The sequence below is a fragment of the Taudactylus pleione genome, unplaced genomic scaffold, assembly GCF_031769625.1.
Source record: "Taudactylus pleione unplaced genomic scaffold, aTauple2 ptg000089l, whole genome shotgun sequence".
Classification (NCBI taxonomy): domain Eukaryota; kingdom Metazoa; phylum Chordata; class Amphibia; order Anura; family Myobatrachidae; genus Taudactylus; species Taudactylus pleione.
Window position 1 is genome coordinate 9,636,412 of NW_028284491.1, and position 13,910 is coordinate 9,650,321.

General features: G+C 41.8%; 1 protein-coding gene across 3 annotated transcripts in view; it reads right to left on the reverse strand.

Moving 5' to 3' along the window:
• Nucleotides 1-13,910, reverse strand: part of RARG (retinoic acid receptor gamma) — a 192,277-nt gene that overhangs the window by 31,699 nt on the left and 146,668 nt on the right. Inside the window, exon 1 of one of the 3 annotated variants that reach the window (XM_088469161.1) lies at nucleotides 10,864-11,144. The exons of 1 other annotated variant lie outside the window; for it this stretch is intronic. In XM_088469161.1, the coding sequence (XP_088325287.1) occupies nucleotides 10,864-11,005 (142 nt within the window). In that variant the 5' untranslated portion in view covers nucleotides 11,006-11,144. Of the gene's footprint in view, nucleotides 1-510; nucleotides 592-10,863; nucleotides 11,145-13,910 lie in introns of those variants that run through there. One more of the 3 variants, XM_088469162.1, reaches the window with a different exon arrangement.

Below are 13,910 nucleotides of genomic sequence, written 5' to 3' on the forward strand. Positions count from 1 at the left end.
CCATATCCAAAATGCTTGGGACCAGGAGTATTTTGGATATCGGAATATTCCGTATTTTGGAATATTTGCATACCCCAATGAGATATCTTAGGAAGGTATACACAATGCCAACCGCCAGCATCTAGACTACACAATCCCGGCGAGGGTTAACCTACGCCGGGAGACCGGCGCCTGGCATTCCGATCGAAGGGATGCCGGGTGCCGAACGCGGACAGCTGCAGGGGGGGAGGGTTAGGTATCCCGGGGGGGACTTAGGGTTAGGCACACCCCCCCCCCCCCGGGAGTGTTAGGGTTAGACTAGGGGGAGGGATGGTTAGGGTTAGGAACCCCTGGGGGAAGGTTAGGGTTAGCACCCCCGGGGGACTTAGATTTAGGCGGCGGGGAAAGGGGGGGTTAGGTTTAGGCACTTAGAGGGAGGATTAGGGCTAGGCACAGGGGGGGGAGGTTAGGGTTAGGCACCCTAAAGGAGGGTTAGGGTTAGGGGGTAGAGTTAGGTTAGTAAGTACTTACCTTCTAGACGAACAGGATTTCCTTCCATGTCGGGCTGGCGCTGCCGGCGGTGTATCATACCGGATCCCTTAGGAATGGTACCCAAATCTAAACACAGAATGCTTTTATGTTTTATATACACCTTATACACACAGCCTGCAGGTAATTTTATACAATATTTTTTATAATTTTGTGCATCAAAAAAGTTTGTGTACATACATGAAATTCAGTTATGTTTCATATATACCTTATACACACAGCCTGAAGGTTATTTTATACTATATTTTTAATATTTTTTTGCCTTAAATAAGTTTGTGTACATCGAACCATCAGAAAGCAAAAGTTTCACTATCTCAGTCATGCTATAAATATTCTGTGTTTCGGAATATTTGGATATGGGAGACTCAACCTGTATATGACAATGTATCAGAGTGGCTAGACACACTTCTCTTTAATCTGCTGTATTTATAGAATACTGACAATTTATTCAGTGCTGTATCATGACAAAAATAGAAATTACGTACGATGGCATAAAACAGAAGGTAAAAGATGGCTCAGCCCAAATGGAGAAATGGAGCAGCCATTTTGTGGACTGAACCATACCTCACAACTTTACGAAGGATCAAACTGGGAAACATATAGAAGTGTAGTGGCCATTTCACAATGAGGATGTGGCCACGTCTTGACAGGGGCGAGGTCACACCCCCTGGGCATGCCTGCCGTGCTAGGTAGCCGTGAAAGTGTAGCAGTGAATTTGGGCATCCCCTTAACATTCAAGTGTCAACAATGTGATATTGAGCTCTCAAATCATGAATGTCCCATATAATTGATGAGAGATATAGCTAAATAAATTCAGTTTACTAATGACATCACTTTGAGGCACAAAGTGCCCCATGCCTCAGTAATGTCACTTGTTTCTAGTGACATGGTATGCTACATTCTAATGATGTATTTTCTGTGTTAATATATTATACAACAGCCATGGCCACTCACAGCATGCATTAAATACTACGGGGGCATTTATCATTGTATATTTGAGGTTTGATCCCCCAAAACACCCGTTTTCCACCGGATGTATTAAGGAGGGTCCGCTGTGATCCCTCCATTCCCGCTGGCAGCCGCATTCCCCATAGGTTTCTATGGGGGGTGCAATGCTGCCAACTTTACCAACATCCAGTATGAGATGCATCCCGCCGCTCTTCGCATGCATGCCGGCATTATGGGCACATAGTTAGCCGGCGGATGGCGGCCGTGAATGTGCATTCAGCGTGACTGCGCATGCGCAGTGGCCACGGCAGCTCTCCGGGCACATCGTAGGGATGGGCTCCTTTTGGAGCCCATGTCCCTGCATGTGCCGGATGATACATCCGGGCACCATGATCGCATATTGCAATGTGATCGTGGGTGGTAATGTCATGCCCAGATCGCATTGCAATTGCGTTCATTAATAAATGAGGGCCGTTGAGTGTTATAGTAGAGTTTCCCTAGGATATGTAAGATCTAGGATCCTCTTCATAACTGCAGATAAGCACATATCACTAGCAACAACCACAGAGAGCCTGCAGAAAGGAGAGATGTATTTGCCATTGTGCCTAGGAAGAGATGTCTGTACAGGAGTCGGGATCCTTCTGACTCCCCAAAGGGTCTCTATCTCGGTCACTGACCACGATGAGCAGTGTACTCTGATAAAGCTGCAGGGATGTACAATCTATGCAACATGTATCCCAACATGTTCAGGTCTTGAAGCAACATAAATTAGTATTTTATAATCAGTAACAAGTGAATCTCTGACATTTTCCTGACTAGTGTAGAACTGCAGCAATGTCTATTGACTATGGTAAGCCTGACAACATTGCCGCTGACAGCATCCCATTCAACATTAAATAGCACTCAGATTTAGGCCCTTATTCAATTAGCGGCAAAAACAACCGTTTTTTCCTTAATCGTCCGATTTTGTCCCCCCTACCCCCCCAAAAAAACCTACTGAAATTGGCCGATTTTCGGCAAACAAACAGCGAAAACGGGTGGGTTGGGAAAAAAAATTGTCGAAAATAGGTGAAAAATTCTGGAAATTGTGTCTGTACCCCAAAAAATGGCTGATGTACATTGGAAATTATTTTAGAAGTGTACGATTGGCCGTAATAAAAGTATTCTGGGTACTTAAATTACGTCGGTTGGCGGTAAATTGCATATACGGAACGTTAAAAAATGATAGAAAGCAATATATTTTTTTCCAGGAAATTACTGTTCCACATAAATTGCGGTTAAGTTAAAATGGGTGCAAGTATATTTTCATGTCGAAAAAGCGCAATTTAAAAAAAAAAAACGCCTGCTGCGGCCACATGCAATGTTTAAAACACTTGACGCATCCATATCACCCCCGAAAAATAAAAAAATAAAAAAATTTTCTCCACCCAAAATTAGACCGGTTGTTTTTAGTCAAAGTACGTAACTTAAGAATAACTTTTGGGGTAATTTATCAGTAGGGGGGGGGGAAGAAATCCCCACATTTTTAGTCAAAAATAGGGATTTTGCATTTTTTTTCTCCTGGTCTGGGATGGCGAAAACTTTTCTCCTGTTTTTTTTTTTTTTCTCCGTTATCGCCTGTATCACGCTTTCGGCTGGCTTTTTTTTATGAAAATTGCCCGTTTTTGCCGGGTTTTTTGTCGAAAATTGTTTGCTTTCGCCGATGGTGAAAAAAGGTCCATTTTCTTTGCAAGTTGAATATGGGCCTTAATTTACTATTATGAAATGATGTAGCATGTCTCCTCCTGCCTGTATATAAAATGTATATTATGTAAGGGGTATTATTATATCTGATTTATAAGCAGACCACTGCTGGGAATAGAGTAGAAGCTGCAGGTAATTCACAAGTGAGTAACTCGGTCACTGATACTGCAACCAGCAGATACTGTATTAAAATAACAGGATATTCTGCTAGTAATTCTTCAGAAACGTAAATAATAGAACCCCATGAAGTCTCCTCTTCTCTTCGGCCATGTCCCAAGGTATAAAGGAAGGAGAGATTCAGCAAATTCTTCTGAATATTCTCTTGGCAGACCACCCTCTTTTTACACACGACATGCACTTGACATCATTAAAGTTTAACGGGATCACACAAAAAAAAGTCCCTTAGTGCTCACAGTAATCCCCTTCCCATGACAATGAGGCATCCATTACAAAAGACTGCCTTGCCCCGTTCTGCAGCACTCTCTGAATTGCTCTGCTGACTCTGTATTTTTATGTGTCACATCAGTCAGAAGTACAAATACTCCCAGAAATGCAGAAACGTGGACACAATGGCTTGTGTTTATTAAGAGGCGGCTTCATTTGGCCCCTTTGTTGAACAGGCTGGATGATGCCTTATGGCTCGTCAGTGCTAATATGGTCATCAGTAGTTCTATAAACAGCACCGGACAGTCAGTAACTTCACAGGCTGAGCAAATAGCAACATGCAGCATGCATTCATATACACACATAGCACTTATATGATTATGTAACATGTAAGGGCCATTACTCAGCCTGATGAGATCTATGGCTGTGATTTATAAATGTAATGGAGAGAGCCCATGCAGTGATATCTGGGAACCAGTTCATGGAGTGACGCTGTCTCTCCCAGTGGTAGGGGTGGGGTGCTGTCTGGTGGAGGAAAGAACAACCCTCCGCAGGCTACACGGCACCATATAAGAAGTGATGTAGACTGCTTCCCAGTTTTGTCACACAGAGGCGCTATCCTGGGAACACTCCATTGTGGCCTGCGTTGGATGTTGCAATATTAATGGCTCTCTCATACTACTATGTCCTCAGAAACTGCAATGATGCTGGACAGGAACAGGCACGCATAACCCTTGCTCCTCTGCCCCTAATTACTGTCTAATCTCTTCAGTAATTAAAAATGAACAATGACAATAAACCTACAATCAGTGCCAGCCCAAGGATGGCTTCTGAAGCCTTCTTATACATTTCCATAAGAATCCTGTCTGTTTGAAAAGCTGGTTATCAGCCCTACCATTTCCTGGGTAGATCTCATTACAGTCCTGGGTCTAATCCTACTTAATAGCTTCTGAACACAACAAAACAAACAATCATCCCTTTAGGGGAGGGGGGGGGCTCCTCTTTAACTGGATGCCACTGATGGTGATAAAGGCGGCACACACCTGTGGAATGTGCTCCGTAACACACTGAGCTCCCTATCCATCGCCACAGAGAGTCCCATCTGTGCTCACATGCTGCCAAGGGAAATCTATTTCATGTAGCGTCCACACAGAAAACTATCTGGCTTGCATTTACTAAGAATTTAATCCTTTGGACGGGGCTAAACTAAGGTCACTATAGGTATTTTGAAGCAAGAAGAAGTCTAAATCAATGACAGGTCTGCATCCCCACTTTGAACTGTCCAGTATACCTCTCTAATAAAGAAAATAGATAGATAGATAGATAGATAGATAGATAGATAGATAGATAGATAGATAGAGTTTCTGCGGACAGAATCCCTGCCTAGGAATCCAGACAGCAGTCAGAATCCCCGCTCCTGCGATACCGATGGTGAGTATGGTTAGGTTTAAGGTTAAGCACTAGGGGAAGGGTAGTTAGGCTGTGGGGAGTGGTGGGGGAGTAAGGATATGGCTGCGGGAAATGTGAGTTGGGGTAAGGATACTTACCTGCATGGTCAAGATCTCCACCATCGGGATTACGCTATCGGGATTCTGGCTAGCGGCATTATCAGTGCCGGGATCTCGTAACCAACCCTCATAAAAAGGATGCTGAAACTTTATCGTACGGGTAAAGTTTAAACCTGTGGAGTACTGAGGCCTAGTATAATGAAAAATTTGTAAGTAAAATGGAGGTAATCACAAAGTCACTGCCGACAGCCATGACATTGTACACATCTAGATTGAAAGTTTCATCGTCCATTTTTAAAAGATGTATTTCCCCATGTATTTCGAACAGTGCAGCCATTAGTATTAATTAAACCTTACACCTCACCAGCTATTGATCTATATCTTGTCCTGTTGACATCTTACAGGATAAACTGTCTGTCTCCACATTGGATTCATTGGGGTATATTTACTAAATTGCGTATTAACGGAAGTGGAGTTGTTGCCCATAGCAACCAATCAGAATCTAGCTATTATCTTCTAGAAGGTGTTAGATAAATGATAAGTATATTCTGATTGGTTGCTATGGGCAACATCTCCACTTCTAAAAACTCACACTTTAGTAAATTTACCCCATTGTGCCTATCTCTGGCTGTTAGCTGGTAGGTAAACCAGCAGTTCTAAATGCAATAAGGGCATGTAAGGAGTCATTTGCAAACCTATGTTACCCAGAATTCATATGGCGAGATGTATTCCCTCAGCTTCTGTGGGATAATGATGGTTGTTTTAAATTAGGTACAGTAATACAATTGTAAAACTTTCAGTTATAAGTTGCATAACATCTAATGCCTGCAAAAGTAGAAATTGTTGACTGCGTTTGCCATATTAAACATATTTATAGTTAATTGTAAAAGAAACTCCAGCATATAATAACATTACAAATGCTTTTACATTATAAAGGTATCAGGGGAAGGGAATTGAAGGCATTGGAGGGAGGGAGGCTTTGAAAAGTGATGACAGATGTTCACCTTGCCATAATGTAACAAATTCTGCACTCTATTTGGTGAGTGTACCTTGTGATGTCACGGCATCAGATTCTGCCTCATTTCCTTCCTTTTCCAGGCACCAATATTGCAATATTTATCACTACACACGCATGTCACTGCCCTACGCAGACTGTGACAAAACGTCTTTGACTCAGCTGTGCCAACGTGAGACACAAACCAGAGGAAGTGATATGTGGAAGGGAGGGGTAGACTGCGGGGAGAGGAGGAGGTTACAGATGAATGATATATTAAATAGACGGGGAAAGCCAAAACCCAAGAGTGTAAATGTTGACAATAAATTAATAAGTTATAGGGAGCCCCTAAAGTAGAGATGAGCGGTTCGGTTTTGATTTAGTTCTTTTCCTTAAATTAGTGCAAGTTCGGATTTATCCTATTGACTATCCAAAACAGGTGACAACCGGATAGCCAACATAATGCCGTTTTTGAGATCCGAACATACCTGGATATGCCCAGTAAAACCGAACCGCTCATCTCTTCCCAAAAGGTTTCTTAAGATTATTACAAAATTTGGGGACTTTATACAAACACCAGCAGTTACACATGAACAAATGTCAGAGAGAAACCAATTTCCAAACCAAATGCTAAAGTCAACTACAATTTACCTACTTCACAATAGCAAGTGCACAAACAATACAACCAGGCCAGCGGGTGTACACTAGTACCATATGTGACAGACAACACACTTATATGCTTATTGTGGTGGCTGATTCACACCAGTGTTTCCTCAAATCTGAGCCTGTGCTAGCAGTTACTGATGCATAGATGGTTGTGGCCTGACAGATTTAATTGACTTCTGATATTTTCCTAAGAGCACGAGCTATGAATAACGACTGAGAATAATCTGTTAAATGTACATTTTGGTTGGTGTCCCTAAAAAGCAACCTGCTGGAGGCTGCCGTCAATGTACACCTGTCACCGACACACACCTGGTGGCAGCCATTTTGAGAATGCAGCTTATCTGTTTACTCATACCTCTCAACTGTCCGGACTGAAGCCAGCAGCGACATCACCATAGAGAGCAGATGCCGACATCAGTTGAAGTATGTTGTAAGGATAGGTGTATTAGGTGACCTAGCATTTCGGAAGCTCTGTGCATGCCCACTCCCATATGGGTTAACCCCCACCTTTTTTTTTTTCTTAAATGCATGTTTATGTAAAGCACAACTTTAGTCCTGATTACCTCAAGATAAAAAAATGTTTCCTAGGAACCAAACACATCACTGAGGAGGCAGCCTATCAAACCACACAATGGCAGCGCCTAGTGACTTTATAGGCTGTGCTCACAAATTCGATGCCACTATTCTGTGTCGGTGACAGGTGCACTTTTACTATGCCTTAAAAAAAAAGAAGAAGCTTTTGGCAACAATGAAGACATAACACGATGACATTAAAGGAATGTAAACATACCTGACACACGTCTGTTCTAAGAATAAACTAATAAAAAGTTAAACTGGCAAACAACATTATTATTTACTGTTGAAAATTGTGATTTCTGTGTATGAATGCTTACAAATAACCTTTTAGTGTATGTTCAAATGAAATAAAGATGAAAAAAAAAGATTTTACAGCTATCAGAGTTCAGGAAATCTCTTATATACTTTGGGACAAAAGGGGAGTTAACGCAACAAATACGTTAGATTTGAATAAGAATGCAGTGTGATTTAGAAGCTGTTAACACAGCTAATAAAGTTATCAAACATTTGCTCATGCACAAAGCAGCATAACCCACGTACAAAAGGATTATGGCCGTGAAGGGGAAAGGGGGATGGAGTGAAGTATTTGAGAAGTTTAAAGGAACTTTTACGAGGGCCCCAGACTGGTATCAACAGATCAAGGGGAGAGAGAAAAAAGTGAGGCAACCAGGCCCCTTCACCCAGCTCTCACCTCTGCCATCATAAAAATAAAGCACTAAAAAAGCTGGGACAGGAATGAGAGTAAAAAATGACACAGTGTTTTTCACCCCAAATTTCTAAAATTCAGGAAATTCTTTGTCCATAGGCTGAACTTCAAAGTAGAAACATTTATAACAGTCATAAAATGTTTACAACCTAGTCGGGCCATTAAGAGCCATTTGTCCCTAATACAGGAATCCTGGTAACTTGTGAAAGGGCCAGTATAAGGAGCCCTTTGTCAGTACATCATATGGAAGGCAGGTTTAAAGGCTTCCAGTAGAACCCACAAACCCATAATATTCTCAGCTTGTCCATTTCCGCTTCACTGCACTTTAACCCATCAACAGCAATTTTACTGTAGATTTCAGTCCAGCAACGGACTTTTCCCAACCTGCCCTGATGTTACTTTTATGTATTGGGAAATCAAGCTTAAAAGAAACAAGAATGGAGCCATTGCCAAAGAATGTAAATAACGGGAACAGTAAAAAACAAATGCAGTCACTGTCTGCGATAACGTTATATGTTAGTGAGGAAGTGACTAACATTCTATAGAACACAAGATCCTAGGACATGACGCTAGTATATTGTACCCAACAAGAAAGAAGATATTGTATGACACAATTAATCAGTTGAATCCATTAATTTACCATCTAAATACTTAGGGGGAGATTTAATAAAATTGGAGATAAATAGCACCAACCAATCAGCTTCTGTCATTTTTCAACCCAGCCTGTAAAGTGACAGTTAGGAGCTGATTGGTTGGTGCTATTTATCTCCAATTTTATCTCTCTGCAAACTTTATTAAATCTCCCCCTTAATTTTGAAATAATAGAAATATACTTGAAGACAGCATGACTGAGGTTATAATTGATCGTTTGGTATATAGGACCCCATTTATCAAAGAGACATAACCTCTTTAGCACTCGCTAAAGAGGTTATGTCAGCCTTTCAATATTTCAAAAACAGCGGTAATATAAGATTACTGCAATTTGTCACTGCATCACTCTCACCTTGTTTAGATTGTGAGAACGATACAGTGCCCATGGTCGGTAAATGGGGAACCGGCAGCAGCCTTTCCAGCCTCAGCAAAGCCTTCCAGGCACTGCTAGGTCCCCGCAGCGATAGGCTGCAGCAACAGAGCTGAAGACGCCGCTGAGGGCGATCGTTGCTGGAACTCGCTGCAGGGGTAAGTAATGATGAATACCAGAGGCAGATTTGTTAAACAAAATATGCCGCTGGTATTTAGACTAATTAATAAATAGAGCCCATAATATCTGGGACACAGGTTAAAGTTTTCATTGCCCCAATACAAACCAAATGCTTTACATTTGTTCCTCCAACAATATATATGCCCCAATTCCCTGAGTCTAACTTATATCAAAATTCATAGACAAAACAGTAGTTTGCCCAAAGGTATAACAATTCACACTAAAATCATCAATCTTAACTCCAGTGGGAGATGTGCAGAAAACACGACTAGCGGTACATATTATGTCAGTATACACTGAATGGTTAGAGAACCCAGCACAGTAACAATACAAATCAGATGAACACAGACACAGTGTAGTGATTCAATACAATGACTCAAATATATAAACATATGAAAGAGCTTGTAGCTAGATACAGGCTTGGGTTACTAGCACATCGCAAGCTGACACACTTCTTCATTCTTGGTTTGTGGCTTATTGTTCATTTGCCCTTTTCTGATTGTCGTCCTGTTTGTCTGTCTAGTGGCATTTAGCCAAATTTCCATATAAAAAAAAAAAAAAATAACCCGCCCAACAAGCGTGAAAGAAAATCTACATTCCGACTGGTACCCCTCCCTCAACCACACACTCTCACAATCTGACAGTCAAAACAATATACACATAATCATACCTACGGCAACATTCACACCCACAGTACTGACAACATGCCATCACTGTGCACACACTAACACAATCACAGTACTTCACTCAATGTTCCACTGTAACTTTTTTATCCCACACACTCTATCCCCTGGGAAAGCTCACAGTATTGTGTTCAACTCCAAAGATGCTTTGCCACAAAGAATACTTTAACTCCTAGATCACCAGAGAGGCAGCTAACAGCATTGTCTGGTGAATTGTTCCCTGGTGCCCAGTAGGCTGTCACTTGAGGCATGTGTAAATTGCTGTCACAATATAGAGCCTAGCTACACCCTGGCATGTCATAAACTATCTCCAGCAGACAGTATCATTGTATAACATGAGATGATTGATGACAGTGCTTTGATTGCGGGGATATAAGCAAACTTTGTTACAGACAGAAAAAAAAAGTTTTCATCTTTATCAACCAGGACAAGTTGTGCAGTAATTAGATATGTGTGTGTGTGTTTAGTGCTCATTGTTTGGTTGTGTACAAGGATCTCGTCTAGATGATGTGTGCTTGTTTGTGTTACACATATGGTACTGATATGCAGAAATAATAAGGGAGTGCAGTCACCTCTCAGTGTATCCCAGCCATGGAATGCAGGAATAGACTGTGATGTGTCTGGAGACACATCTCATTGCACCAAGAGCACAATCACATATAAAGTTAATAGTCAAGTGAAAATACACAAACACTGCCCAGAGAAAGATGCATCTTGCAAAGGGATTAAATCAAAACGATCCTGTAATACATGCATTAATAGCAAAAGTTATACACATGTATTATTGTTTTCTATATATGTTTTACCATATATATATTTTAAACGGATCATTCCAAATATTCTACAATAATAATAATAAACAAGCCCTGTGAATAAATGCATTATGCAATGCAAACTCATGACAAATAGTTTATAAAGGGACCTACATTGTAAGCTGTGGCTCTGCATCCATCCAAAGGGGTCCAGACCCCCAAAGCAGCCAGCTTTCCGCAGCATGCAGGCACCTTGGGGGCTCATATCATACAGTGGCCGAGGCATCAGGGGGAAAGCTTCCACGCAGTCATACATTGTGCCTGTACGGGGATGTGTGCCCAGGGCAGGTGAGGAGGAAGGCTGGCACCGCTGCTGCTGGTAAGGACTGGCACCCCTGGACCTGTGCTTTCCGTCTCCCTCCTCCTCTAGCACAGCCTGCTTTGTGGCATACCTATTGCAATGCAAATAGGCGAGCTGCTGCCTCCGGGCTGTGGGACAGTGGGAGTGACTATGGGCTGGGATGGGACGGGCCACTTTCCAATACAGCCTTTCAACTTTCTACTGCTTCCTCCACCACAAGTGTATTCATTCTCTACCTGTCCCATAATCTCCCTAACAATGCAGAGGCGCTTCCACTGCATCTCAATACCCACCCCCTGCATGAGCTGGTCTCTGTCCAGCATTAGGTATAAAGTCCCCTGTAACTCCACATTCCAAGATATAGATATCACTGCTGTGTGACTGATGCGTTTTTGTTCCTTCCAGCGGGAGTAGGGTTAAACTCCATCCTCTGTATTCCTGGTTGGTTTGGGTTTGCTGGGCAATAGATTGCAGATTCTGGATGCAGTGATACAGTGGAGAGTGATAAAGTACCAACCAATCAGCTTCTAACATTCCCTTAGAATGTAAGCTCCTATGAGCAGTGCCCTCTACCCTCTTGTGCTTCTTCTTACTCTATGGTCGCGAATGTAGCAATGTATATTATTTATGTCCTGTAATGTATTGTATGGGGGAAGCAATCGGGAAGCCGACTGCCTAAATACCGACTGTCATTTCCCGGCAAGGGTGAAATGCCGGGCGTCTAGATGTAGACGCCCGCATTTCCCCGACGCCAGGAGACCGGCGCCGGCATCCCGATCGTAGTGATGCCGGGCGCCACGAGCGGACAGCCGCGGGGGGGAGGGTTAGGTTTAGGGCTCCCGGGGGGGACTTAGGGTTAGGCACCCCCCGGGAGGGTTAGGCTAGAGGGAGGGAGGGTTAGGCACCCCCGGGGGGGACTTAGGGTTAGGCACCCACCCGGGGGACTTAGGTTTAGGCAGCGGGGAAGGGGGTGATTAGGGTTAGGCACTTAGAGGGGGGAAGTTAGGGTTAGGCACCCCTAAGGAGGGTTAGGTTAGTATATACTCACCTATCCACGATCGGGTTTCCAGCTCTGTGGGGCTTCCGCTGCTTCCAACTCTGCTTTTGTCGGGCTGCCGCTGACGGGAATTGGCATGGCCGGCGGTATTTCATACCCATTCCTTGTATTGTATTGTACTGTAAGTCACTGTAAATCAATCTATTTGTTTATGTACTTTGTAAGGCGCTGCGGAACACTTGTGGCGCCATATAAATAAACGATAATAATAATAATAACTGTCATTTTTCAAACACAGCCTGTAAACTGATAGTTAGGAGCTGATTGGATGGTACTTTATCACTCTCCAAGGCTTAGTGCATCTCCCCCTTAGTAACTATTGATACTAGCGTTATCCATAGTGGGACACTCCCTGTAATTTAAAGCCCCAGGTTTTCAGGCTTTGTCCCTAGAAGAATGTCCTTGCTTTTTCAATAATGATCCAATACACCAAAAAAACAAACCTATCTGAGATGTGGGATGTAACTTTTGCAATCTGCTCTTGCTGTAGATTTACATGAATGATTATTTAAACTGTTAAGAAGTATACTGTCAAATTTAGTATTCATGACATGATGGGACATGTAGTTCGCCAATGAGACAGAATTGTACATAATCTGCACTGATGCGCTGGCTCTACAGCAAAGTGCCCATTGAATATTAACATAGAAACATAGAATTTTACAGCAGATAAGAACCATTTGGCACATCTAGTCTGCCCCTTTTAGGGTTAGCTTATTAGGTAGGCAGCTATGTTTATTTTGTTAGTACTATAGTGTTTTCTATGGTAACATGTCCGCATCAATCATAACCAATAATAATTCAGTACAAAATAATTATTTAGATATGTGTATATATTTGTGTTACAATATAGAAGGGGTATATTTTTAACTTTCAGCAATGTTTTCCTCAACAAATTTGGCTATCTGCAATAATAGAAGCCTAACTGTAATAGTAACACTAGGGGCCAAATGTAATAGGGTGAGAGTTTAGAAGATGTGAGAGTTTAGCAGTAAAACTTCAAAGCTTGATGTGAGATAAAATTGTGAGATATATATCACCAACCAATCAGCTTCTAACTTACATTTTGCAGGCTGTGTTTAAGAAATGATAGTTTGGAGCTGATTGGTTGGTGATATATATTGCACAATTTTATCTCACATCAAGCTTTGATACATATGCCATATCTTGAGAGTTTTTTGAGTGTGAAAAATATCATGTTCTGTGACTTTATTACATTGGCTGTGTTTAAAAATGTGACAGTTTTCTCTCACATTTTCTAAACTCTCATCCTATTATATTTGGCCCTAGGTATCTATGTCAATGTGGAAATCAGGTTTTTGTGTGGCTATTTATGTTTTTTAAAACATATATACACTCAGTATGGCCCATATATGAGACAGATAAGAGGGACACTTTTTACGAAAAGGTAAATAAGAGAAGTCTGGTAAAAAAAAAAGAAAAAAGAGGGACTGCTCTAAAAGGAGGAAACAGTAGTATGGTGAGTGCTGGGAATGATGGGGTATTGTTTGTAAGTGTTAAATACACACACAGAATACAACAGCACACAATTACAGCTAGGTATTGGTATTTAAATGTTTATCTGCAGTATCCTTTTGCATCTATTACCCATTACAATTACCTGGAAGAATTTGAGACACTATTTTCCAGTTGGTGGAACACTGAGTACTATGCCTCTCCTCTCCTGATTTGTATTTCTCAGTGCACTTTTTGCATGCAATATTTTAGTATAATTGATCACATGGCAACTGGATGTGCACTGTATGCTTAAATAAAAATGTTTGAATGAAAACTGATCCAGGA